The sequence below is a fragment of the Trachurus japonicus genome, chromosome 23 (assembly GCF_045865225.1).
Source record: "Trachurus japonicus isolate A0001 chromosome 23, Traja_1.0".
In the NCBI taxonomy this organism is placed as follows: Eukaryota; Metazoa; Chordata; class Actinopteri; order Carangiformes; family Carangidae; genus Trachurus; species Trachurus japonicus.
This window is the reverse complement of record NC_140929.1, coordinates 23,390,362-23,416,507: the sequence shown is the minus strand read 5'-3', so window position 1 is coordinate 23,416,507 and position 26,146 is coordinate 23,390,362. Positions and strand designations below refer to the sequence as shown.

Here is a 26,146-nt window from a genome sequence, read left to right as displayed (position 1 = left end):
AAAAATGCCCAATTACAGTACACTCACACACTCACACACTCACACACACACACATGCAGATAAATGCATGAAACACAGAGGAACTAATCATATGCTGTCCCCAGACACTGATGCATAATGCATGTGGAGCCTGTTGCCCTGCTGCACCGGGTCATCACACACTCTGCTTTGGGTGTGTAAGTGTGTGTGTGTGTGAGAATCAGTGTGTGCGTGTGTGTGTGGACTCAACAGTCAGGGAGAATGACTGACAGGCTTTGTTGCCTCACTTCAAGGACCTGCAGATTCACGTGTGTGTGTGTGTGTGTGTGTGTGTGTGTGTGTGTGTGTGTGTGTGTGTGTGTGTGTGTGTGTGTGTGTGTGTGTGTGTGTGTGTGAGAGTGTGTGTGTCTTCAAGACACAGACTGAGCAAACGACAGAGTAGTAGCTACTCGTGGAAACAGCCAGCCGACCGCGTGGCCACTAGAGCCGCAACAATTAGTTGATTAATCGAACAATAATCAATTATTAAATGAATCGTCAACTATTTTGATAAACTAATAATCATTTTTAAGAAAAAAAGTCAAAATCCTCTGATTCCAGCTTCTTAAATGTGAATATTTCTGGTTTCTTTGTTCCTTTAGGACAATAAACTGAGTCTCTCTTTGGTCTGTGGACAAAACAAGACATTTGAGGACGTCATCTGGTGGTTCGAGAAACATTGATTGATATTTTTCAACATTTTTTAAGATTTTATTGACTAAACAACTAATCAATTAATCGTTTAAATAATCAACAGATGTATCGATAATGAAAATAATCATTAGTTGCAGCCCTAGTGGCCACACTGTCAGAGCTCCGCCTGCAGTGTGAAGGTACAGAAGTGTGTGTGTGTGTGTGTGTGTGTGTTAGGGGTGGGTATTGCTAAGGACCTCACGATACAATACGCATCACGATACAATACGCATCACAATACTTGAGTCACGATACGATACTGCGATACCCAAATTTTGCGATATATTGCGATATTCTACGATATTCTACATAGTTCACCGAAAAATGTAAAAGGCATTATGCATCTTAAAATCCGAGTTGTATGTACATCAGATGATAGTGATAATTTATGGGACAAACTAAGTCAAAACAATGTAATTCAAATTATCCATGCCATTTTATACAAGTGCAAGTGCAAGTGCAACAACATATTTGCATGTACAACACACTGTCTGAGGTAGCAGTACAGTGACACCTCGCGGAGCAGAGGTGTGGAAGTCGTACTGGATTTACGTCTGAAACATGATTTATTATTTGAAAAAATATCGATATTGGGGGGCTTCGAGTGGAGCAGGAGGTTAAGCAGGCGCCCCATGTAGAGGCTACAGTCCTCAATCCCCCCTCTCTCTGTCTCTCTCAACTATACTATCAATAAAGGCATCAAAAGCCAAAAAAAAAAAATTCTAAAAAAAAACAACAAAAAAAACGATATTTAAATATAAAGTATCGCGATATATTGCCATATCGATATTTCTGCCCACCCCTAGTGTGTGTGTGTGTTTGACTGTCCTGATTGACACCTAGAGAGACGTGTGCTGCTCAAAGCATCTATCGGTGCATCTCCTGAATATCTGTGGAGCATTCAATCATCATCACCCCTCAATGCACAGAGAGCAGTCATGTAAAAGCACATGACTGCTCTCTTTGTGGGCACAAAGAGAACAAGCCTGTCTTGTACACACACACACACGTAGACACACACAGGTTGGAATCTTAAAGAGGGTGAATCACATCTGGAAGAAGAAAAGAAAGCCGTCTGTGTCGTCAGTCATCAAAGCACAGACAACCAGCCTTTATACAGTCACTGTGCATTTGTCTCAGCATCCTGATTATCACCACATTGATTTCATTCAATTGTTCTGAAACATCTAAAGGAGTCTCTGTGGAGCTGTTTGTGCATCTGTGAGGACCTTTTATGTCTCTTTGTCTTTGTCGTTTTTGATTTCTTTTTGTCCATTTCTCATCTCTCTGTAGTCAATCTGTGTTGGTTGTTTTTAATCTTGTATAGACGACTATGTGTGGCTCTTTATAGCCTCAATCATTTAGACTGACAAGAGATTCAATCAAAGGAGAAATTAAATGCTCTAGTCTCTACACACTGAATTAAAACTAAAAGCTCTGCTGCATCTTAGCAGGGAAAAGTAGCAAACAAACATTCAATTTACACCCAATTTATCCACAAAATGTCTCCTTAAATAAACCTAAAGCTGGATAAAAAGCACTTCCAACTCTATTTGTCTTTGCATTACATCATCAGGCGCTTTGATATGTCAACACATGTATTCAAAATGTCACTATGACCAAACCAAGGTCATATTATTTCGCAACATAAGCAAAAAAAATTCATGTGTTTGGCTTTTGTGCAGAGGTTTAAAACTCCTGTGGATAAAATTAACTCATTTTTTAATTTCTAACGATAACAATGTTTCTTCAATGAAACAGAGTTACTGTAAATAAAAAGCATGAAAAAAAAATTAGATGCTCTCTACATACTGAATTAAAAACTTATATCAGTCATAAGAATACTAGTACGACGGAGTATTAGGGCCACATTGACAAATAAAAAAATCACAAACTTTGAGAATAAAGTCGTAAATTTACGACCTTATTCTCATAATGTTATGACTTTTTTCTCGTATGAAATGAACGACTTTATTCTCGTAAATTTACAACTTTATTCTCGTAATGTTATGACTTTTTTCTCGTATGAAATGTATTACTTTATTCTCGTAAATTTATGACTTTATTCTCGAAGTCTGTGTGTTTTTTTTTTCTATCAATGTGGCCCTAATACTCCATCGTAGAATAGTGATAAAACATGAAACATCTGAAAGAAGTTTCATCTGAAATGGAGATGAAAAGCATTTTGTCCTTTAAAACGATCAGCTTCAGCCTTCATTCCTCAGAGCCAGAGTTTCCTGTCAGACAGACGTGACCCGGCTCTGTCAGGACTCTCAGCTCTGTGCCCGTTCACACGGCCCGGTCCTCGCTGCAGGTCACCGGGAGCCGCTCCGCTCCTCCCAGAACGCTCATCCATTTAGCTTCAGTACATTCCACCACCCAGCGCTACACACCAGCAGCACCTGCTGCAACCAGGCACAGAGCCTGACCACACACACACACACACACACACACACACACACACACACACACGCTCTTTTCGTTCTCCCCGAGCGGAGGAGCCAACGCCTGCTGCGCTGAACTCCACTGCCAATGCCTGGCACCGGCTGGGGTGAGAGCATCACCCCATCTGTCTCCTTGGCAACGGAGAGAGGACTCAAGTTTGGAGGCCATGGATGTTGGGGTGTGAGGGTGTGAGGGAGGGGAAGGCGGGGGTGAAAAGGTGGAGCTAACGCTGTTTAATCTCTTAATCTTTATGAATTATCCTGACATGATAAGGCTCAGAGCTGCAGGGAGCCAGGCTGAGACAAGTGTGTGTGAGTAAAAGTGTGTAATTTCAGCTGATTGTCTCCCTCCTTCTTTTACGTAACTATGTGCTTGTGTTTTTGTGCACTATAGTGTGTTACAATGGTCCAGTGTCCCCCTCCCTCCCTCCCCCTCGGACTCCACTGTCCTTGCTTGGTTAAGCTGGACTCTGTTGGCTCCTATTTGGCGCTCTATTGGCCAGCCACTGGGCGCTGCTGCCATGGTGATGTCATCACTCTGTCACCCTGTCAAGTGCTGCTTTGTTCTTTTACTGGCTTTAAGATGCTGAGGAGAGAGAGAGAGAGGAGGAGGAGGCGGGGCCTGGAGGTACCCAGAGACGTATTCTCATTCAGAGACACGGTCCTGGTCTCTCCCCTGGGTGTCTCCATCCCAGGCTTTTGTCTCTCAAGTGATTCACCGTCACCTGAGTGTATTAGCAGATTAGCAGCTGTGGTTTATCTATCTATGATGATGACATAAAGCCGACTCTGTTTAAAGCTCATTGCAGACCGCTGTACACTGCACATCTGTGCTCAAATTATAAAAAGGCGAGCCTTCGGAGACTGCAAGTGGCAATCAATGACTGTCTGAGAATTTTGTTAAAAAGGCCCAGATGGACCAGCGCCACCGACATGTTTGTGACTGCTCGAGTCAACGCCCTAACCCTTGTTTTTTACCTTCTCTGTCTTTTTGTATTTGTTCTTAACTGAACCTGAGCAGTGTTTTTCAACCTTGGGGTCGGGACCCCATGTGGGGTCGCCTGGAATTCAAATGGGGTCGCATGAAATGTCCCAAAACAATTACTGATAAAAATATTTTTTAAACTAATTATTATTCTTTTTAAACTTATGATTAAAACACAACACACAATCCTAAACAACTGTATTCCATACTTTCACTTTCTCAAATTTAAATCAGCATACAAAAATATCTGAGCTGGCGCATCTTAATTGACGGGGTCGCCAGAAATTTGTGATGTCAAAATGGGGTCACGAGCCAGAAAAGGTTGGAAACCACTGACCGAGTCTGTAATAATATCTATCTATCTATCTATCTATCTATCTATCTATCTATCTATCTATCTATCTATCTATCTATCTATCTATCTATCTATCTATCTATCTATCTATCTATCTATCTATCTATCTATCTCTCTCTTGTGATGAGCTACCTGTTCGGCCACCGATAAAACTACAATGGATGAAATCAGAGAGGATGAGTCTGTGTCTGAACATCACATGTACAATGATACCGGGGTTGAAAATGCATCGTCACGTCTGTGCTGCGGGGGGACTTTGGAGAGGGGAAAATGCACATCCCCACAAGTCCTTTTGTCCCAGTTAAGCTGCAGTTGCCACAGTGGCATGAGTCCAGCATTCTTTAGCCATGACACAAACATTGAGAGCCAGCTGCCAGTGGAGCGACTGTGAGCCGGAGAAGAGCTCCGCTGCATCTAAAGCAGTGAAAAGTGGCAAACAAACACTCATTTAACCTGTTGAGCCCCAATTTATCCAACTCTATTTGTCTTTGCATTACGCCATGAGGGGCTTTGATATGTCAATAACACATGTATTCAAAATGTCACTACGACCAAACCAAGGCCACGTTTTACCGCGTCAACAGAAAAATGCAAACAAAAAGTGTTTGGCTTTTGTGCAGATGGGTTAAAAACGTTAAAAGGAATCCCTTTAACTTTCCACTTCTAGTTCAAGTTTACATGTCTAATGATAACAGTTACTGTAAATAAAAAGCATTAGAAGCTGCTCATTCCAGACGGGGAACAGTGAGAGTCACTGCCAGTTAAGACACATTTATCTTATTATGAAGAATAACTACGTCAAACAGGCAGGATGTAGCAGTCTGAGCTGTTGCGTGTGTGTGACGGCAGCTGTTCTCAGAGCAGCTGCAGGGCTATGAGGAGGTGGTGATGTGCCTGATGGGAGGGAGTCGCCCTCCCATGTACAGACTCATTCTGAAGGCAGGCAGGTGTGTCAGAGCTCCGGTCTCATCTGGCTTCTCTGCATCACGTCACGTGTGTTTATTTTCTCTTCTACAGTAAAAACACAGTTGACATACTTATCTACTACTATTTCTCATTTTATTATTTCTTAGTTTATTGGATCATATTTGAGAAATATCTTCATTTGCAATCTTTTTCTCAAGAAAACTGACCTGGGTGACCTTTGTACAAAGCTGCTTCCTCTGGTTTTAAAGATAATGGAACAACTATTAATTAGAAGTGCAGCATAATACACATGAATCAGTAAAGTTGCAAAGCAAAGCATTTTAGTGCTTTAGCATGAGAGGAACACGTTGAAGAAACAGGTGCTTCTATAAAACTGTATAAATATAACACCAAGGGTTCCTACTTTAACAACAGGTGGGAATGATGAATAAAATATTAAAAACATACAAAAGATTAATATTTCATTCATGCCAGTATTTTCCCAAATAATGTGAACTTGATTCAATTATGTTGTGTTTTACTGCTGTTTACCGTGCTTCTCTCCTCTCTGCTGCTTCCTGTTTCACTTTGTCTCAGCCAGGTCAACAACTTGTCACATAATTATTTGCAAGAAAAAACATCAAGGATTATTAATATTTTCCTTTTTATGTGCTTTGTGCATCTTAAAGATTAAATAAAACCAATAAATTATTTTCTGATCAAGCTAATTATTGATTCTGTTTGCTGTCACTGTAAACACCTACATATTTACAGGGCCGTTGCTAGGAATTCTGGGCCCCCTGAAAGAATACTAAAGTGGGCCCCTGCCCCCTGACTTTTCCACTTTTTTTCTTAGACTACGTATATATTATAAATTTTTATTTAGCCTACTTTGTTTTGATGTTAATGCAGCATTACTATGAGTACTAGTCAGGGTCTTATGTAGAATAATTCAGTCATACAAAGATTAGACTACTGGGGTTTTTTGTGGGCCCTATACTGGGCGCTGGGCCCTTAGAATTATCATCACCTTTCTCCCATATACAACGGCCCTGCATATTTACTTGTCATGACAATGCACCTATAGTGTATTCCTGCAGCTGTGAAATCATTAGTGCAACAGGAAAGTGAAATTCAACTCAACTACTGTGAATGCAACTCAGCACTTCCTGCAGTTGTTTCACCCACCCTTTCCCAGGAGGTTTTGAATGCAACACATCTGCAGGACACGCTGAGTTTCGATGGTATCATCTGTAGCAGAAGAAGTTCTGACATGTCGGACTTTCTGCATGGTTCATGAATGTTGCTTTATGGCCAAAAGAAAACTAAATACCCTGTAATTTACTTCGACATCTTGCGAACAGGAACAGGGATTCAAATCTGATCTTTGTTGGCAGGGGTGACAGAAGCAGCATCAACCCGGCCCACGGTTGTCTGAGTTAATAGAGGATACGCAGGGAGAGAGAGAGCGTGGCAGGCGTCACGTGAGAAGATGAAGAAATCCAGACAGGGGGATGATGAGCAGAGACCGAGGAACAGATCAGAGACACGAGCCTCGCCGTGAAGCAGAGAAGCAAAGAGACGGGCGACGGCAAGGTGAGGGAGGCGAGCGCGAAGCAAAGGGCACGAGAGTGAGATGAAATCAATGTGTGGAATACAAACAGAGAGAGAGGGCCAGAGCAGGAAGAAGAGAAGGAGTTCCCTGAGCCAATGTTTCATCTCTCAGAAATGAAAAAAATCTACGATATGCTGGATTTACAGTAGGATTAAGCATTATTCAAAATTCTGTATCTCAATATAGAATGATGTGTTCAGAGGATGGGGGGTGGAGGGTGTAGTATAAATATATCATCGTATTTCATGTCACATGCCAAGTACAGTAGGCAACTGGCAAGGCAGTGAAGTTGTGTGTTTATTCTTCACTTTAAGGACATGTTTCATTCAGCAGACAGTCTGATCCTCCTCCGGTGTCGTCCACGCTGCTCTGGCAGCCCAACAATTACACAACCCCCGAAACCACACTGTAAACCTTTCTACTTCTGTCACTCCACATATAGGGTGCAATGGAAATGCATCCCAGCTCTCTAAGGGACACGCTGCACAACAGTGAAGACTTTATTTCCTTATCTAATATGAATTGAATTCATTATCATTTTCAAATGAATGAGTGCGCTGTTGGAAACCGCTTGCAGGAGTCATGAAGGAGGTTTGACTTCTTTGACGCTTTTGATATTTGATGGTATGGATAAGTGCAATCATATCGCAATATTTAAAAAGGGATGGTTCCACATTTTCGCAAATTGGCCCATTGTCATAATCCCTATAGTCTAGGAGTAGGTTTGTTACCTTTATTTGTTGGTGCAAGCTATTTTTAGAACGGTGGAGCAGAGCCGCAAGTTTTGGAGTTGTTGGATTGTGCATTTGGTGAGATTTATGAGGGAAACCAAGAAATCCCATTAGCCTCCGTAGGGTAGCTCTGAGCAGCTCGTGGCTCTGCTCCGCCGTTCTAAAAACAGCTTGCACTGACAATTAAAGGTAATGAACCTACTCCTAAAACTATAGGGATTACGGCAATGGGCCAATTTTCCAAAATGTGTAACTATCACTTGAAGAAATTGCATATCGCAATATTTCCAACCATATGCAGTTGTACCGCACAGCCTGCCACGCTGCCAAGCTTGAACCTTATTCTTATACTTATACTTTCTTTTACGTTGCGCTGCAATTTAGTGGCAGCGTCTCATGCCAATTAGATCATCCTATATCATTAAAAAACAACTGGAATACAATGATATATTGCTATTAAATAAAAGACCCTGCTCAAATCAGCCTCTCAGTTAAAGGAGCTCTGAGGAGCCCTGTGCTACAGCATCACTTCACCTGCCAATCAATGTTCTTTTCAGTCTGCTGATAAAGCAGCCAGTCATTTAGCCTAGAAAATGCCCATCACTGCTTCTCACATTTGGTTCCTCACAAAGCCTTGATGACGACTCTACAGCCCGAGCCTGGCGATATTACAAAGTGCTTTCAGTCCCACAGCATGTAATCAGAGGGAGAAAGGATGAGAGGAAAGTGTTTGGAGAAGAGAGGGGTGGATGGGGGGTGGTGGTGGGGGGGTGCAGTAGTTGTTGTGGGCTGTTTAGCTCATCAGCCCCCTTCGGTGGAATAATTTGTCTTGCTTAAACGCTCCCCCCCGTCTCCATGGAAACCTCTGCGCATCCCGCAGCACGCGGAGAGGAGGCTAAAGGGCCCTCGTTAATGGAGGTTACATCATTCCATTTGAACCCAGGCGTGTGTTAATTGCATTGCCTCCGGACAGGATCCTCAGACCGCCACAAAGGCCCACCTGAGAGCGGCCGGGTAATTGATAAACAGCCAGACAATAAGCAGTGATGTTGTATATAATGGCCTCAGCTCTCTGGCTCCTATGAAGGAAGAGGAGGAGAGGGGCCTGAGGTTTAAAGGGATAGTTCACCCAAAATTCAAATTTGTGATTATCTACTCACCCTCATGTCGACTAAGAGCTGTGAGAATTTTCAGAGTCCTCCGTTCCTTCTCTGAGTTAAGGGGGGGTCCGCACAGCAGTATTTGTCCATATAATGGTTGTGAATGGATACCAACTTTCTTTGTCCAAAAAGACACACCAAAAAACATCCCAATACCTCCATACTGCTCGTCTGTAATGTCCCTCTGGTATTGAAGCCCCGACATGAGAAATTGTTCCACCGGCGAGATTTGCACTGACACAGGCAGAGCAGTGAACTGAGACACTGGGAGCTTCCGCTACAAACAAGCTTAAAATATAGACTTATTTAATTTTTTTCAGAACAATTTCTCATGTCGGGGCTTCAATACAAGAGGGACATTACAGACGAGCACTATGGAGGTATTTGGATGTTTTTTGGTGTCTTTTTGGACGAAGAAAAGTGGTATCCATTCACAACCATTATATGGACAAATACTGCTGCACGGACCCCCCCGTAACTCAGAGAAGGAACGGAGCACTCTGAAAATTCTCACAGCCCTTAGTCGACATGAGGGTGAGTAGATAATGAGTGAAATTTCAATTTTGGGTGAACTATCCCTTTAAGGACGGGACAGAGATAAATAAAAACTGAGCGAAGGGGGACGTGACAGACAGGGGACATGTTTTTTGGTTAGATGGCCCGAAGCGCGAGCGGGGACATGGAGGACGGTTGGATAAGTCACTCCAGCAGCTTGATGTCCCACATTGCATTGCTTCAAGCGGGGGGGGGGGCTGACATAATGTGAACGGAGGGATGAAAATAAAAAAAGCACCGCGAGGAGAAGATGTCCTTTTATTTCACATGCAAACGGAGGAAGAGTGAGGAACCGGAGACGACAGGAAGTTCTGAGTCACTTCAGAACCACAGGCGATGCTGCTGCTTTTACACGTTTAACCATAAACCATGGAACATCCCATAACAAGCAATGATCAGGTGGATTAATGTGCTTTTAAATATGTGGACTGATTATCAATCATACTGATTATTCATGATGACGTCCCAGCTTTAATGACTATTTGTTTCTTCATTGTGCAGTGGACTGAGAAAAAGGGTTTAATCAATTCCCTAGTGCTGAAACATCTAATCAATTCATTTACTGATAATTTAGTGTATTGATTATCAATTAATCTGTTTTCTGCCCTGAAAAATGTTTCCTTCTTGCAACCTCAGACATAAATGGTGTCTTATATTTATATTTATTTGTCTTATATGACACTAGATTGAATATTTTTGCTTTTAAAATAGTTTTTAAACACATTTGAACTAAAAAAGCATCGTTATGAGGGTCTTGCAGATTCTTGGTTGGTTTAAAAGTGTGATATTTACGTTTAGGAAATGCATTATATTAACTATAGGGGAGCTTTAAAAAAAAACAACAACCCTAAACCTCATGATGTCATGGTGATGTCATCTGGGTGACCTCAGCTTAGCCTTATAAAAAACAAAGCCATAACTCAAAGTCTGCAGAGTTGGACACACAATTCACAGGCATTAATGACGCAACAAAAAGATGCTTTCTGTTGCATTGTGGGAAACTCAGATTTCTCATCGCCTCCTTCCTCCATCCATCACATCAGAGCTCTGACTCTTCCCATCAGTCCCTGCACCTCAGATCTCCGCTGCCCCTTCTCTCCGCCGGGATAAACAATCCCAGCCACAGGTTCACAAATAGCAGCCGAGTCGCTCTAATCTGCCTCGACAAGTCCACCAGCGTCCCAATTACATAACCTGATGTTGTTAGAGGAGGAGCGAGGGCTTTACCACGACTGAATGTCACCCAGGCTCAGAGTTAACCAACTGCTGATGACCGAGTATCTGGAGGTGATTTGGGCTTTTTGATAAACACACACAGTCTGGTCAAACATTCCATCTATGGAGGGAAAGAACTTGAATTGGATTTTGCTACTGAAATAAAGGACATTTTTATTCAAATATATGCAAAACAGCCATGTGAGCACCCATACACTGTAAAACCACTGTATGTAAAATGTTACTGAGAACTTAATAATATAGTGCCTTCATATCAGTGAAGTGTCAGTCTTCATTGATGTTTTACCATGTAAATCTGCAGTCTTGTTATTTGTCGCCCAGCTCCATGTAATATGGTAAAATGCTGAATTCCCTATGAGTCCAAATCAGGGTAAAGTTCACACAGCAATGGTTGTTTACAGAAAATATAATACTGTGTTTTACAGTTGCCAGGAAATATCTCAGGCCCTCAAAAAAGCCCTGGATTATTGGATTTGAAACATGACATGACATGTAAACACGAGATAATGCAAATGAGTTTCATTCTTCCATCAGACGTTCAGAGAGCAGAGCACGTCCTGAGACGCAGTTCATTCTGACAAAGCAACAATAGAACTCCATCCTCCACTTCTTTACTGACAAAAAAAATACAAAAAACAGGGCTGTTATGGTCTGTACTGGGACGAGACCGGCGGGCATCTGGATTTCTGCACAGGGAGGTCACGACTATGTGACTTCATTACACACATGACTGGTTCGATTCACTATATTCACTGTCCTGTGCAGTCAGTTCAGCGCGTTCAGCTCGACGGCATGTATGGAGAAGAAAGGAGGCCGAGAGGAAGGAAGAATGGGAGGAAGAATGGGAGCTGGAGTGGAGGCGGCTGCACAGGTACAAAGAATCAATCCAATAAGATTTGAAAAGAACATAACAGGGAGTCAGGGACCAGCTTATCTGATAGCGGTCATACTTTATTTACTCAGCCTTATCACGTAGACCAGAGGTCAATGGATGAGTTGGAACTCAATCAGTGGGAGATCAAAGTCCAATTAAGCAATACACACATGCACAGACACACACCTGTTCTTTCTTCTCTGCCAGCAAAGCAAATATCTTTCTCTCTGTTTCCTCTCATGGAAATCTAAAACTGTCAATCAGTGGAACAAATCTGTTGAGCGTTCCAATTAAAACGAGTGCTGATTGATGAAAAAAAAGATCATATGTCTCGTTTAACAAGAAACAAAGTCAGAGATTGTGAATCCAGAAATCCAGAGAGACAGATGTGCATTCAATGTGCAGCTGTGAAAAAACACTGAGTCAAGATGAAAACAAGTGAGTGTGCACGACGTGATCAACAATAATACCCTCAAGCCATGTTTAAAGGAGGTGTGGACAAACTGAAACAAGCTCTGCTAATATCATTCATAATTAATAGACACTTAATGAGCTATGACATAACCTTGAGAAGAGGAGCAGAGGTTGTACTTCTGTTTCAACTCAACTGATCACGAGACCAGACGATCCGTCATGAGTCATGATCTGGCAGATTTAGCGACTCAGCTAAAGACTTTCCTGATGTAATCTTGTTCAGACTAAATGGGCATTTCCATGACTAATCACTTTAAGGTCAGCTGAGTCACAGTGCCACGGTGTTTTTGCACAAAGCGTTTATCTGATAAATTTATCTTATTCCAATCATTCGTCCAAATTAGTGAAAGTCGCCTGCAGCGCTTCCAACGTCCCGGCCCGTCTCTGTCAGACGTTGATTGTTATTAGCCTGAGGGGACATTTATATAATAAATAATGTGTATTTTCAGATGTGTAGCGGCTCAGGCTGTGTTTATGAAGTATATAATCCAGAGTCCAGCGTGTGTGACGCTGAGGCGATGGCCTCTCAGTCGGCAGCTGGGACCCGGACCGCGCCGCCTCTAATCTGTCATAATGGGCCTTAGTTACCGCTGTGTGGCCTATCACAGTTATGTAAGGAGGTTTATGGGCTGTCTGACATAACTAAACTGCACTGCACTGCTGAGAGATGTTGACTGCGTCCCTGAGGAGTCAGGGTGTGTGTGTGTGTGTTATAGAAGTGCATTCAGAAATCAAGTGATAGATGAATCCAGGCGAAATAATCAGGGATGTTTCATCATCAATCACAGGTGAGACAGTCCAACCCAAATGTCAATGTTGTAGTTATGTTTAAAGGGATAGTTCAACATTTTGGCAAATTGGCCCATTGTCGGTGCAAGCTGTTTTTAGAACGGCGGAGCGGAGCCGCGAGCTGCTCAGTGCTATGCTATGCTTTGATGAGGGAAACCAAGAAATCCCATGAGCCTCCGTAGCGTAGCTCTGAGCAGCTCGCGGCTCTGCTCCACCGTTCTAAAAACAGCTTGCACCGACAATTAAAGGTAACGAACCTACTGCTAAAACTAACTAGGGATTATGGCAATGGGTCAATTTGCCACAATGTTGAACTGTCCCTTTAAGTAAACTGTGTTGCAAGATTGTGTTTTACTTTTGACATTATGAAAAAATATCATATTGAGAAATATTCTGATATTCAATTCTGCTTCTGTCCCTCACTGATTTAAAGGTGTTTTATTGACATGATACTTTAAATACAATGCAGCCACATCATCTAAACACATTGGCCAAGACAACAACCCAAAGATATTCAATCTATTATCATGCAAGCGGCAGAGAAGTCAGACATATTTCTGCATCTGCCTGGATCGAAGGCACGTTCGCAATCTTTGATTGGACAGACCATCAAGTCGACATATTAACGCAAGCAGTTTAAAGTGAGTGTGACGTATAATGGCCTCGCTCTGAGTGTGTGTCCTGAACCTCCTTCGGACAAAGAAGCCATTATGAAAAAAACAACCTTTACGGTATGTTTCAATACATTGTCAAGGTTACTGTGATGTATGACATGCCTGCAGGGCACACAGCCAATGACAGGTTTTATGACTTTTATGCATTAACAGCTTCACAAAACAGCAGCAGTTTGAATTCAGATGCTTCAGATTCGTAGCTTCTGCATCTAATAGCAGTGAATGTGCAGGCAGCAAATCACATGGTTCACTTCCAGCACTGCTGTTTTACAGAATAAGCAGAGGACTGAAGATCATGCTAATTTCTGAATTTTATTACACAAAGATTCAATAAAGGAAGGAAAAATTCTAAAATTAAGATGAGCTACTGTCGATTGTCTGAACTCTAATTCATTTAGCTTGTGGGAAGTGTGATGTGAGTGTGTGTGTGATGATGTGAGTGTGTGTGGTGGTGTGAGTCCAGATGTGAGTCCTGCAGTTATCCCTACATGTGAGATGTTGGCTGAGGAGAGCACAGAGCATGGAAATGAGAGCAAGGACACTCAGGACGAGCAGAGGCCACAGGGGACACGGAGGTGTTTTCTGTTGTTGCGATGCAATCCAAAGGTTGACTTTTAGTGCGTTACAGTGAAATGATTCAGATTTCCGACTTCATTGTGTTGCTTAAGCTGAGACAGTGGATAAAAAAACCCCAACAGGCTACATGGGAAATATCAGTGACATTTAAATACAAACCCTTCAGGTCATGATGTGACTTTCTGATAGTGCACCGAGGCTTCCTCTCCAGACTGGTGATAACATCTTACCACTCAGAACCCTGCATACGTCAACACATGCCGCCCAGAGGCATCCGCGTCTCTACACAAGTAGCACTACAGTCCTTTAGGGGAGACGGCTAACTGTCAACTCTTAACGTCAATGGGCCTCATTCACGAACCGTTCTTAAGAACAAATTTGTTTTTACGAAAAGGAAGTTTTTACGAAGATTGTGGCATTCATGAATGTTTTCTTATCCAGAATTTGTTCTTAACTAAGAACAAAATCTATGAACAGTCAGGAGTATACTTACGCATTTTTAAGTGCTGAGACTTCTGCAAAAATAACCAATTATAGCGTTTTCTGCAGTTGTATATCATATGATTTGAATAAGAATTATTTTCTTATCTTTTATGATGTTTTTAATAATCATCAATAATAATAATTGACAAATCATTGCAGTCTCTTAAAAAACATTATAGACACTTAATAATTTTTCTCTTTTTTTTTAAATATCATATGATGATATTTGTGGTGGCACACGTGAGAGTGTGGTCTCTCTGATAACAACCTGAAGAGCTGCATCCACTGCTGGCTACTAAATATAGCCTAAATATAAATATAAAAATATAAACTAAATCTAAGCCTTTTGTTTGTTTCTTTGTTTCATTCCTGCCGCAGTAGCTCCACTTCACTACTGAAGTTCTTTTTACGCTTGGAGTCTGGTGCTCCCTCCCAGATTTTCATTTGAGCATTTCAACTTTCTTTCTCACTTCACCTTCTCTGCTCAATGCCTGTGGGTTCTGTGTGCACACGGCCCTGCAGTCTCATGCCCTTTTACGGGCATTGACGGGGCGGTTACTCATGCTAATCATATGTTAATTAGACTCACCTGGCACACGCTCTCAACTTACAGCTGCAAACAATTCTGAGGCTTATGAACGCGTTGATGAATCTGACGTAGGGTTTTCTTAAGGAACCTCTTAAGAACAACTTAAGAAAGAATCTAAGAAGGTTCTTAAGAAGATATTGGTGAATGAGGCCCAATATTAATCAAGTGGTCGTGATGCTGCTGGAATACCAGTCAACTTTTTTTCCTGGTAACTTTCTGGAACCATTCATGAAATTAACATGTCTAGAGCTTTGATCAGGCCTGAGCCAGAAAAAAGAACCTGTCCAAACCCGACCCGAGCCCAGACCACAGCAGATGGTTTGGGACAATTACTACTAACCTATTATTTGTAGCTGCTGCAGCTGCGGAATTGGACGGACTGTGAGTGACAGCATTATAAGGTGTATGAGAATGTGAGAGCAACTCACATTTTTTTCATTAGTTAATGGGTTGATGCCAACAGCTCAAACATTACTTTAATGTAAAGAGAGATATGTATTTGTTCTATTGTATGTGCAAATAAATAAAGTCTAAAAAAAAAAAAGTCTAAAAAACTAAATCGACCAAGTCTGCAGGTTTTCGTTCTTCAGTTTTTCTATCACCTGTTGAGATCAAATATTTTCTCCAGCAAAAACTGAGCCTCAGTGTCTTTCACTGAGCTCAGTAAAGATGAGGCAGGATTTAAATGTCTCACGAACACAGGCCAGAGAACAGCGTTGTCGTGTTTCCATGGTCATGTCCAATTGCAGCTGAGTTGTGGGATCCTCTGGAGAAACCAAAACAACAACCCCCCAGGCTCCCTCTGGTTCCTTTGTCTCTTCCCTCTCCCATAGAGACAGAACATATGGAGCTGAGGGTCAAAGGTCAGCGTGAGGGAGGGTGGGACTCGTGAAACGTCTGCCTGCACCCCCTCCTGAGATCAACTGCTCACTTTGCCGTTGGACACGGGGAGTCATTTAGCAAAAAAAAAAAAGGGGGTGTGACCGGTCGGCCATAGCTTGCCTTGCAGCATCATCTAAAGGTCGCCGGGGGCTCGGAGACTCCCACAGGCTGATGATCCATCATCGCCGCTCCTCCGCCTCCTGCCTGTTGAACTCTGACTGGAAGCACACGGCCTCTGGGCGAGGATGAGACCACGCAGCCCTGACACTCAGCATCCTGTCACTACCTATGACAAACACGTCCAGGCCTCTGACAGATCGTCACTACTGTGACTCCGACCTTCCTCCCACACGGTTGAGAGTTTCTGCCCCGAAACCACAGATTACCTGGAAACTGCTTCTATCCTTTATCTTCCTTCCATCACTATTCATCACAACAGGCATGTCCTCTCCCTCACATCATTTAAATGCCAATTACGACCAACTGAAGAAGGATTTAAAGTCATGATAAGCTGACTTCCTATAGTGACAGGTTGTATATGACAGGATGCTGCTGGTTAAAGCGAGAGTTCAACATTTTGGCAAACTGGCCCATTGTCATAATCCCTATAGTCATAGCAGTAGGTTCGTTACTTTTAATTGTCGGTGCAAGCTATTTTTAGAACGGCGGAGCAGAGCCGCAAGCTGCTCAGAGCTACGCTACGGAGGCTCATGGGATTTCTTGGTTTCCCTCATCAAACTCATCAAATACACAATCCAACAACTCCACAACGCTCTGGTGGACAATTGTGACCTGCACATTCACCGCGCTATGAGATAATAACGGAACGTTACGAGACGAAGTTGATTTCGAGGTACATTCATGCAAAACCGCTGATGCATGTCCCCGTCAGGAGCAAATTTTCTGCAACCAGTCTCTGTATTTACCTTGAAAACAACTCTGTCTCGTAACGTTCCGTTATTATCTCATAGCGTGGTGAATGTGCAGCTCACAACTTGTCCACCAGAGCGTTTTGGAGTTGTTGGATTGTGTATTTGGTGAGTTTGATGAGGGAAACCAAGAAATCCCATTAGCCTCCATAGCGTAGCTCTGAGCAGCTCGCGGCTCTGCTCCGCCGTTCTAAAAACAGCTTGCACCGACAATTAGAAGTAATGAACCTACTCCTGAAACTATAGGGATTATGGCAATGGGCCAATTTGCCAAAATGTTGAACTATCCCTTTAACATCACAAGAGGCCACGGATATGAGCATGAACATGTTTATTTATGTGTGTTTGTGCTCATGTGGCCTTGTTTTAGTACATTTGTGGTTTGCAGAGGCCAGTTGTGGTGGCTGAAATGACCCCACTATGCTGGATCCCACAAGTTGAATTGACAGTTTGAGGGTTACGCCCCCGTCCCCACCGCCCTCCTCCCCTGAGGGTTAGAGCCAGATCGAGGCGTTAAAGGTCAGGATTCGACATGGTGATGTGTTCAAGGTTAGGGTCAGGCATATTTAGAGGTGGTTAAGGTTCGGGTTAGACCTTCTGCCAGCTTCTTTTTTTAAGGGTGCTCCTTCTTTGTATTGGAAGCCAAGTCAAGTCCCACTCCTCAGGATTATAGCCACAACAACAAAAGAATTAATTGCAATGATAATAATGATAGGAAAGGAAAAGGATGTCCATTAAAAAGTGTAATAAAAAAGTCCCCCCCCTTAGGGATTCAGTTGTGGTGGTCCAGGTTGGGGTAAGGAGCATTATCTCAATGTTGGGGACGAGGAGGTCCGTGTGTGTGTGTGTGTGTGTGTGTGTGTGTGTAGACAGTAGTGAAGCCCAGCCGTGTGTAACATTACAGCGATGTGTTCAGTGTAGCCTGGAGGAACTGTCCAAATGGATTACTCTAACAGGCTTAACAGCAGCCTGGCCCAGGCTAACGGAGGCAAACGGAAAAAAAAAAAAACGCAGTGAGATGGCTGAAATCACTACAGGCAGGAAGAGCCGAGGATGGGACTGATGAGCCATGAAAGAAAGAGTGGAGGAGAAAGACGGCTAGGACTTGCGGTAAAAGCAAAACGGGATAAAAGTGAATGCAACAACAACAAAAACAAAACAAAAAAACAGATGGTTTGAGGAGGTCACAGCGTTGGAGCAGGAGAAACACAACAGCACATCATTCACTTCATCCTGTACAACACAATAAGCACTCAAACTATAGGCTCTCTCTTTGTTTTACTGAGCTCTCAGCATTGTAGTATTACCCAGGGCATGCCATTGTTATAGCCAAGTCAACAGGGGCATGTGTCAGTGTTGTAGCCGCTGTCGTCAGTGGACAGTGTTATAGCACGCCGCCCCTTTGTGCCGACTGACTCCCAGGGACGCTCTGTGCCCGGACAGATGGCCCGGGCCAGAGGGGAGCTTTAGCTGCTCAAATCCCTTTTGTGTCATGGTGCAGCCGCAGCCCGGACGAGGACACTCCCACCGCCGCAGCCCTGCCTGCACACCTCTCAGCTCCAACTCATATTTAAAAACCCACGCCGGGGCAACTTCCCAGCTCCCTACAGCACGCAGCCAGGGAGCTCTTAGAATAAACTGAATTTTAATAGCCGGATAAACAGGGTTAGACTGGACCCAGTGGAGCAACAGGGTCGTCCCAGGGGGGAGGATCAAATGTCCCGCACTGTTTGAATTCAAACTAGGGTTGGCCAGCCAGCGCCGTACAGGTGTGTTTCTGGGTTATAAAACAATGTGGAATAATAATCAATCAAAAACACTAGAATGGCTGTATCCTTAGCACTACACACTCAAATAAAGGCTGGAGAAATGGTGGTCAACACATTGATTGAAAGGAGAAAAGGTGTTTGCGCTCTTGCTCACTGTCCAAAAAAGATCCTCTTTTCAGGTGCGCAAGGCCAACAAACATTTGAGAGCAACAGGAGGAAAAGGCTCGCACACTGATCAAAAATGGCAATGTCCACCAGAGATTAACGGATGCAACAAAGATTTAATGGTCCATCAAACAACAAAAAAGTGCAACCATGGTGATAAAATAAAATAAAGAAACAAAAATAAGTAAGACAAAAACGTTTCGGCCTACACAGCCATCTTCAGTCTGTCTTAAGGGGCAAATCACACACCTGTGCTCTATTTGTAGATTGAGACAGAGTCAAACAGTAGGTGGATCCATACATGTTCCAGGGCCACATCTTGTTGTCTTGTTGTTTGATGGACCATTAAATCTTTGTTGCATCCGTTAATCTCTGGTGGACAACACATTGATTGGCCATGCCCGAAACTGAAAACTGAAGTGTTTGAACTTCACACAGCAATTAAATATATTGCAGTAAGGTGGTTAAAGCCTGAACCTCCAACATACAATATGTGCACTGAGAAAATAAAGGAAACATACCAGATGGAGCAAACAACATACTCCCTGAGACTTCAAAAAGACATATTCATTAGAAGGTGGAGCCCTGCCATACTGAGGAACCCCTATACATTTTGAATCCAATCTATATTATTAATCTATTTTAACTTTTCTGTTACAGTCTCTGTTTCTTTTGTTGTGTCCAAATCGTTATCATGTCCCTATAAGCACTACTATGTATTGAAAATTTTAGAAAAAAGCAGATAAAATGATGAATATGATTCTATGTGTGATTTGAATGAAACTGAGAAAAAAAAAGGCTGTGTCTAAGCGAAAAGGATCTCCATGCAGATGACCGGCAATAATCTCCATCCATACTAACATGTCTGAAAAAGCATAATCACATGATCATTCACATCCAGACAGGAAACAGATTGTATAAGACCAGAGATTTCTTTGCTGGGGTTTTAACTCCATGACGCAAAGACCTGAGGGTCAGAGATGCTTGTATAATGTAAGAGCAACTCAAAAGGAACAAGAGAAGTCTTAAGTATTAAGATTCAATCTCCTTGAGGGTGGGTTTTTACATCAAAGTCAGCTGCTATGAAAGACATTCACGTTGAACTGGATGTGTTAAAACTTGTAATGAAGAGATGAAACCTTTACAGCTTCTAAAGGGGGGTGATTGGCACCTGGCTAAGAATCAGAGGCGGTTGTAAATCCCACTGCTTTCTCACCAGGCCCAGCAACTCTCCCCGTCTCTGAGGTGATATTAACATATCTACGTCTGGGTTATGGCTGACGACTAGACTAGACCCCTGATAGAGGACGGATAAAAGCCTGTCTGAGTCCGTGTCACCACAGACACACAGGGTGGGGGCGGCTGGGGGGGTTGCTGTTGAGGAGTGGGAGGTGTGAAAGGTGGAGACGGAGAGCAGGGGATGAAAGGAGAAGGAGAGGGAGGACAAAAAGTAAAGGAGGAGGAGGAAGAAGATGGTGAGGCGTCTTTTTGTGGACCGTCTGACAACTGAAACTGAGCATCTGTTGTTTCAGTGCGTGTGAAGGTATGTGCTGCACATCTGTGTACGCTCATGCATATCAGTAATGCAAACAAGCATGAACCCCACAGTACCCCACTGTATCCAATTACTGGAACCTGCACTGACACGGCTTTTTGTTTGTTTTTTCCATGTAGTATTTCAAAAGTAATTCAGGTATTCAGTTTTATAGCTTTCTAAGGTTTGTGTGCAAATGACAAATCACAACAACACGGTCAAAATGGAAACAATAAATAAACGCATCGTGAGTTTTAATCCCTAATATGGAACAGTTTCCAAAAGCACTGGAATAATTCAATCTGATAACATCTTCCCCTATGATTCAACCGACTCAAGACAACGTCATTACAGTGCTGTTGAGTGTGTGTATTGAGAGCACTCTGTATTCTATATTATTCTATATTCATTAAGTCAGAGTCAGACCTGCAACAAGTTGTTGTTCAATCAATCAGTCGACTGAGAGAATGATCAATTTCTGAGTGATTTTGAGCAGAGATGAGGTTACCTCTATTTACACTGTGTACATCATTTACAGTGTTCAAATATAAATCTCTACAGAGAACAACACAACTTTTTTTTTTTTGCTATGAAACATTCAGCAGTTTAAATGATAAGCGAACACTAGTGATCAGCTGACTGACTGATAATCAATTGCAAACTAATTTGAAAATGGATTACAATGTAGCAAACTGCACTAAAACTGCAATTCTGATGATTTGCTGCGTTTCTCTGTGTCATAGATCAGTAAATTAAATATGATTGGGTTTTGGATTGTATTAAACAATAATGATGTTAAGACGTATCAGAAATTCTAGCCTAAACAATAAATCCAAATAAATAAATGGCGATAATAATTGACATATGGACAACAACCAAAAATAAAATTCAGAAATCTCATCAACAGCAGTGAGTCTTTACTCAGTCTTTCCTTCAGAAATACAAAGTGCAACATTGAAAACATCTTTCACTGGAAGAATTAAGACAGTGTAATCATAACACACATTTTTATATCCCTATATATGATTATTTAAGGCGCTCAGCTGTCCAGCACTGGACTGAGCCACCGTCATCTCTGCAGCCAGGGGTAGAGGATGGAGAACTGGTGCATTATACATGTCATACTGTAGCAGCACTGACCTCATATCTCTATCAATAACTGACGTGCAGAGCGTCTACCCCCCCCCCCATATCAGCTCCTCGCTCCTCTCACCTTTCATCTCAACAATGCTGCTGACCCAAAATACATCTGGTGTTAGAATGTGGGGGATATTTCCAGCTCTGAGTGGGAGCCAATGGGGTATTTATATCACCGAGGCTCACTGGCATCATATGTGGCGAGTGTCTGGGCTGACGAAGTGGCTATTTATGGGGCGGGAATTAACCCAGCTAATTAGCATTCCAGTCTGAAGCAAAGACCTGAGAATGTAGACACTTAATTAGGAACCTCAAACCTCAAACTAAACTTTGCTCTCCGAACCTCAGAGCTTTTGTGGCATAAAATCTAAAAGATGTTGGAAACACTGAGAGCACCAAGAGGGAGAGGGTTGCAAACATGGACTCTTTGGATGTTCGGACTGGAGGTTGTGATTCTTAAAGGGATAGTTCAACATTTTTGGCAAATTGGCCCATTGCCATAATGCCTATAGTTTTAAGAGTAGGTTTATTACCTTTATTTTTCGGTGCAAGCTATTTTTAGAACGGCAGAGCAGAGCCGCGAGCTGCTCAGAGCTACGCTACGGGGGCTAATGGGATTTCTTGGTTTCTTTCATCAAACTCATCAAATACACAATCCAACAACTCCAAAACGCTCTGGTGGACAAGTTGTGACCTGCGCATTCACCACGCTATGAGATAATAACAGAACGTTACGAGACGGAGTTGTTTTCAAGGCAAATACAGAGACTGCTTGCCGAAAAACTGCCCCTAACGGGGATGTGCATCAGCGGTTTTGCATGAATTCACCTTGAAAACAACTGTCTCGTAACGTTCCGTTATTATCTCATAGCTTGGTGATGGTGAATGAGTTTGATGAGGGAAACCAATAAATCCCATTAGCCTCCATAGCGTAGCTCTGAGCAGCTCGCGGCTCTGCTCCGCCGTTCTAAAAATAGCTTGCACCGACAATTAAAGGTAACAAACCTACTGCTATGACTATAGAGATTATGGCAATGGGCCAATTTGCCAAAATGTTGAGCCTTTAAAGGTTGAGAACCACTGTATTCCAGAGCAGGCACCAAAAGACAGAGAGAGAGAAGACGCTGTAAACCTTAATGGAGCCCTAGGCAGGTCTACAGGAAGTCTAGCCCTCTGGTAGAACAATGGGCTGAGGGAAGTAAAGAGCACACTGCCACAGCAGCACCGGGAGGAGGGGATCCACCGCTTCAAATAAGCAAAAGGCATACAACACTGCTTAATGTGGGTCACCGCAATAACCGCTCTCCCCTGGGTACCAAAGATGTGGGGGTGTTGTGATACTGCGTGTGCTTGAACCACAGACTGGACTATTAATTCTATTGACTAATCAATTTATCAATTACTGGTGTTCTAAGCTCCTGTTCTCCAGCTGGACTTTGGGAAAATCTGCAGACTGTTGAGTCAAATCCTTAAAGGGACAACCAGCATTTCCACCACCACTAATAATAACAAAATAACGATAGAGACAAAACGATATATTTATCGAAAATGGATAGATTCATAGATTCATCCACATTCATATGAGGCTTTTTTATTGTCGTGGAATTTTTCGTTCTGCCGATGGAGAAACTCCTCGTTGTCCCTTTAATCTATAGATGTTTGTGGTCTTAAATGTATTTATTCTTGTTAAATAATATAATAAAAAGCTCCAAGATGGACACATCTTTGACCCGATCTTCTAGTTTCACCACCAAAAGCAGCAAAGACATAAACTGTGGGTCAAGCAAACAATCAAAGGACACGTCATCAACAGCCCCGGCAACTATTCTGATGACTGATTTTAAAAAATCCCATAACTTCTCCAATCTCCTTCAATTTTGGTGGTTTCACGGGGACTTTGAAGTGTTGGGTGGACAAAATTAGACATCTGCAACTGTCACCTTGACCTAAGAGACACTGTGATGGACATGTTTGTTTTTTCCATTCCATTGGCAGATTAATGAATATTGAAAACACACACACACACACACAGAAACACACACACCAGGAGGATCTCAGCAGGTTGGTTTGATGTTGGCGACAACAGAGTGTGAATGTGATGGAAGCTCATTAGTGTGTGTCACCTCTCTCACCCTGTCACCCGAATCTCATCCTGAGATTCACTGTAGCCTGAAGCAAACACACACACACACACACACACACACACACACACACACACACACACACACCCCAAAAGGATCCCCAGAGACATTCACAAACTGATAACCAACACTCAAAGGCACAAAAGAACAAGCTTCATATATTTCCAGGAGCTCTATCCTCAAACATGCAGTCGCAGCAGCTCACTTTCAACACACATGTGGACTTTACAGTTCTGAACTTTGGCCCAGAGTCTCAGTTGCACAGACAGGAGCTACTAATTCATCTGTGATGTAATACCTGAGCAACACATGCATTTGGTGACAGAGTAAACTGGTGCAACACCACTGCTGCCGTCATAAGAGGAGACACTGGCTTTGTGCGCTCAGAAGAAAAACAACAACAGTCCCTATATCTTGATACGCAGGCAGGTCTTCAAGCAGCGAGCAGCTGTGTTGCAACACACAGCTTCTCTGCTCCCCCTCCACTGAATTAAATCTCTCCCGCTGTGGCTGCTCCACCACCTTTAACAATCTTCCTGGAAACATTAAACGCAACATAATAAAAAGTGGTGGATGGAAAGCAAAGGGAGATTCTTCTTTGAAATGTTTGGTTTGTCATCTGTTATAATACAAGAGGCTGCATATGGGACTATTTGGGGTTTGTTTGGGGAAACTACAGAATAGAGTATACAGTCCTATAATTATGAGCAGTGATGTGACTTTGGCTGCCTCAGAGGGAGCAGCACAGGAAGTTTAAATCTGATTCTGGTGATTTTTTTTGCTCACACAGGATGTCCATTGACCTGACATGACAGCAGTTCACAGGGTAGAGGTATCCCAGTCAACAAGCCTGACTAAGGTAGGCTACACTGTAGTGTAAGTAGTATAGGCTATGGAGGGCTGGTTGACAGCACTCTGTGAAATGAAGCCATTCATTGTGTGCGTATCATAATGAATTTAAATGAAAGTAGCCTATTTACAATATGTCATTGATGCCGTTTATGTTGCTGTGATTTGAGGTCCTGCATCATAATGTATCTTCTCACCACAGGAGCCCTACATGATGGTGGAGGGATATCTCTGGTCAACAACATTCCTCAGAGGAGTGAAGCTGCTGGAGGACTGTGGAGGTTTCTTTCTTTTATACTTTAAGTGGAGATTTACAGACGCAATAGTGTGTAGAAATAGTGAAATAACCCCGTACCTGCTAACTCGTCCGGTTCCAGTCCAGTTTCTGTGTCTATCCCACAAATAGCAAAGTAGTGTGCGAAGCGGCAGGGCGCCGCAGCGGACACCGCGGAGCTCCCACTCATCCCGGCTTGGCGTGCAGCGCTGTCCGCTCCTACTTCTCCCAGCGACACATCTCCACTCCAGAGGAACTGGGAGGAAACTATGGCTTTAACTGCTCCAAATATACGCGTCGCTGCGCCGATTCCTGGCGTTCAAAACAAAGAGAGTCTGCGATAAAGCGAAGTTGCTTTTGTTCCGTTTGGTTTAGTTGAGTTTGGCTCTCTCTCTCTCTCCGTGCACTGTGTCTGCGGAGCTTCCCGACACACTGAGCGGGTGAGCGGCAGGAGAGACAGAGCTGAATCCCCGCCTCCATCAGCGCAGCTCTAATGAGCCGCCCGCCTGCCTGGAAGGGCGGGATATTCAAATCCAGCGTCCACCAGTGTCTCCTGCACTAGCTGCCCTTTGTGTAGGCTGAATTGAGGGTGATTGGGACAGTTTTTGAATTTCTGCCTTGTGAAAGCTTTTTTTTTTTTTTTTGCCATAGGCCTATAATCTAAAGAAAAATAGCCATATGAATGATATGAGAAATTAGTGAAGATGTTACCTAGGAGGAAAGAAGGTTATCATAGACTTCCTTTTGTGTAATCTGACCCAAAGCCTTTTTATTTGATGGGGACAGGACCTATGGCTGTTTGGGACAGCACATCTTATCATTGATTTAGGCTAGTGTAAGCAGCACAATTTAAAGGCCCCATGGCATGAAAAATGTGATTTTGGTTATTTTTTCGTGCTTGGGGAGGTCTCTGGGCCACGTAGTATATACTGCCCCATGCATCAAACTGGTCATAAACGGAGAAACACACACCACCCATTTGTAGGAACATTCTCTTTGAGACGAGCAGATAGCACTTCCTCCTTTCTGTGATGTCACACACAAGGTAACTCCGCCCACCGTGACCAGTTGTTTTTTTTTTTTCAATTTTTATGAATGCAGCTTAGGTTTCAGTTACTTGCCTGTGATTGGCCCGACCACATGCCACTCAAAAACAGTGAGCCAATCAGAGGAGAGGTTCTCATTCTCTCTTCTGATTGGCCAAATGACCTGTGCCTGCTAGAGCTCCAGAAAGAGGCAACAGAAAGGGGCAGAATAAACCATATTAAGCAGATCACAGATAGGCCTACTCAAAACCAATGATACATCT

General features: G+C 42.9%; 1 protein-coding gene across 7 annotated transcripts in view; it reads right to left on the bottom strand.

Moving 5' to 3' along the window:
* The window catches only part of dennd5b (DENN/MADD domain containing 5B), an 86,470-nt gene extending 61,156 nt beyond the window's left edge, over positions 1–25,314 (bottom strand). For 4 of the 7 annotated variants that reach the window (XM_085769782.1, XM_085769783.1, XM_085769785.1 and 1 more), the window contains exon 1: positions 24,919–25,229. In XM_085769782.1, coding sequence (XP_085625908.1) covers positions 24,919–25,027 — 109 coding nt within the window. In that variant the 5' untranslated portion in view covers positions 25,028–25,229. Of the gene's footprint in view, positions 1–24,918 lie in introns of all 7 variants that reach the window. The other 3 variants (XM_085769788.1, XM_085769789.1, XM_085769786.1) reach the window with 2 other exon arrangements.
* Positions 25,315–26,146: the final 832 nt, after the last annotated feature.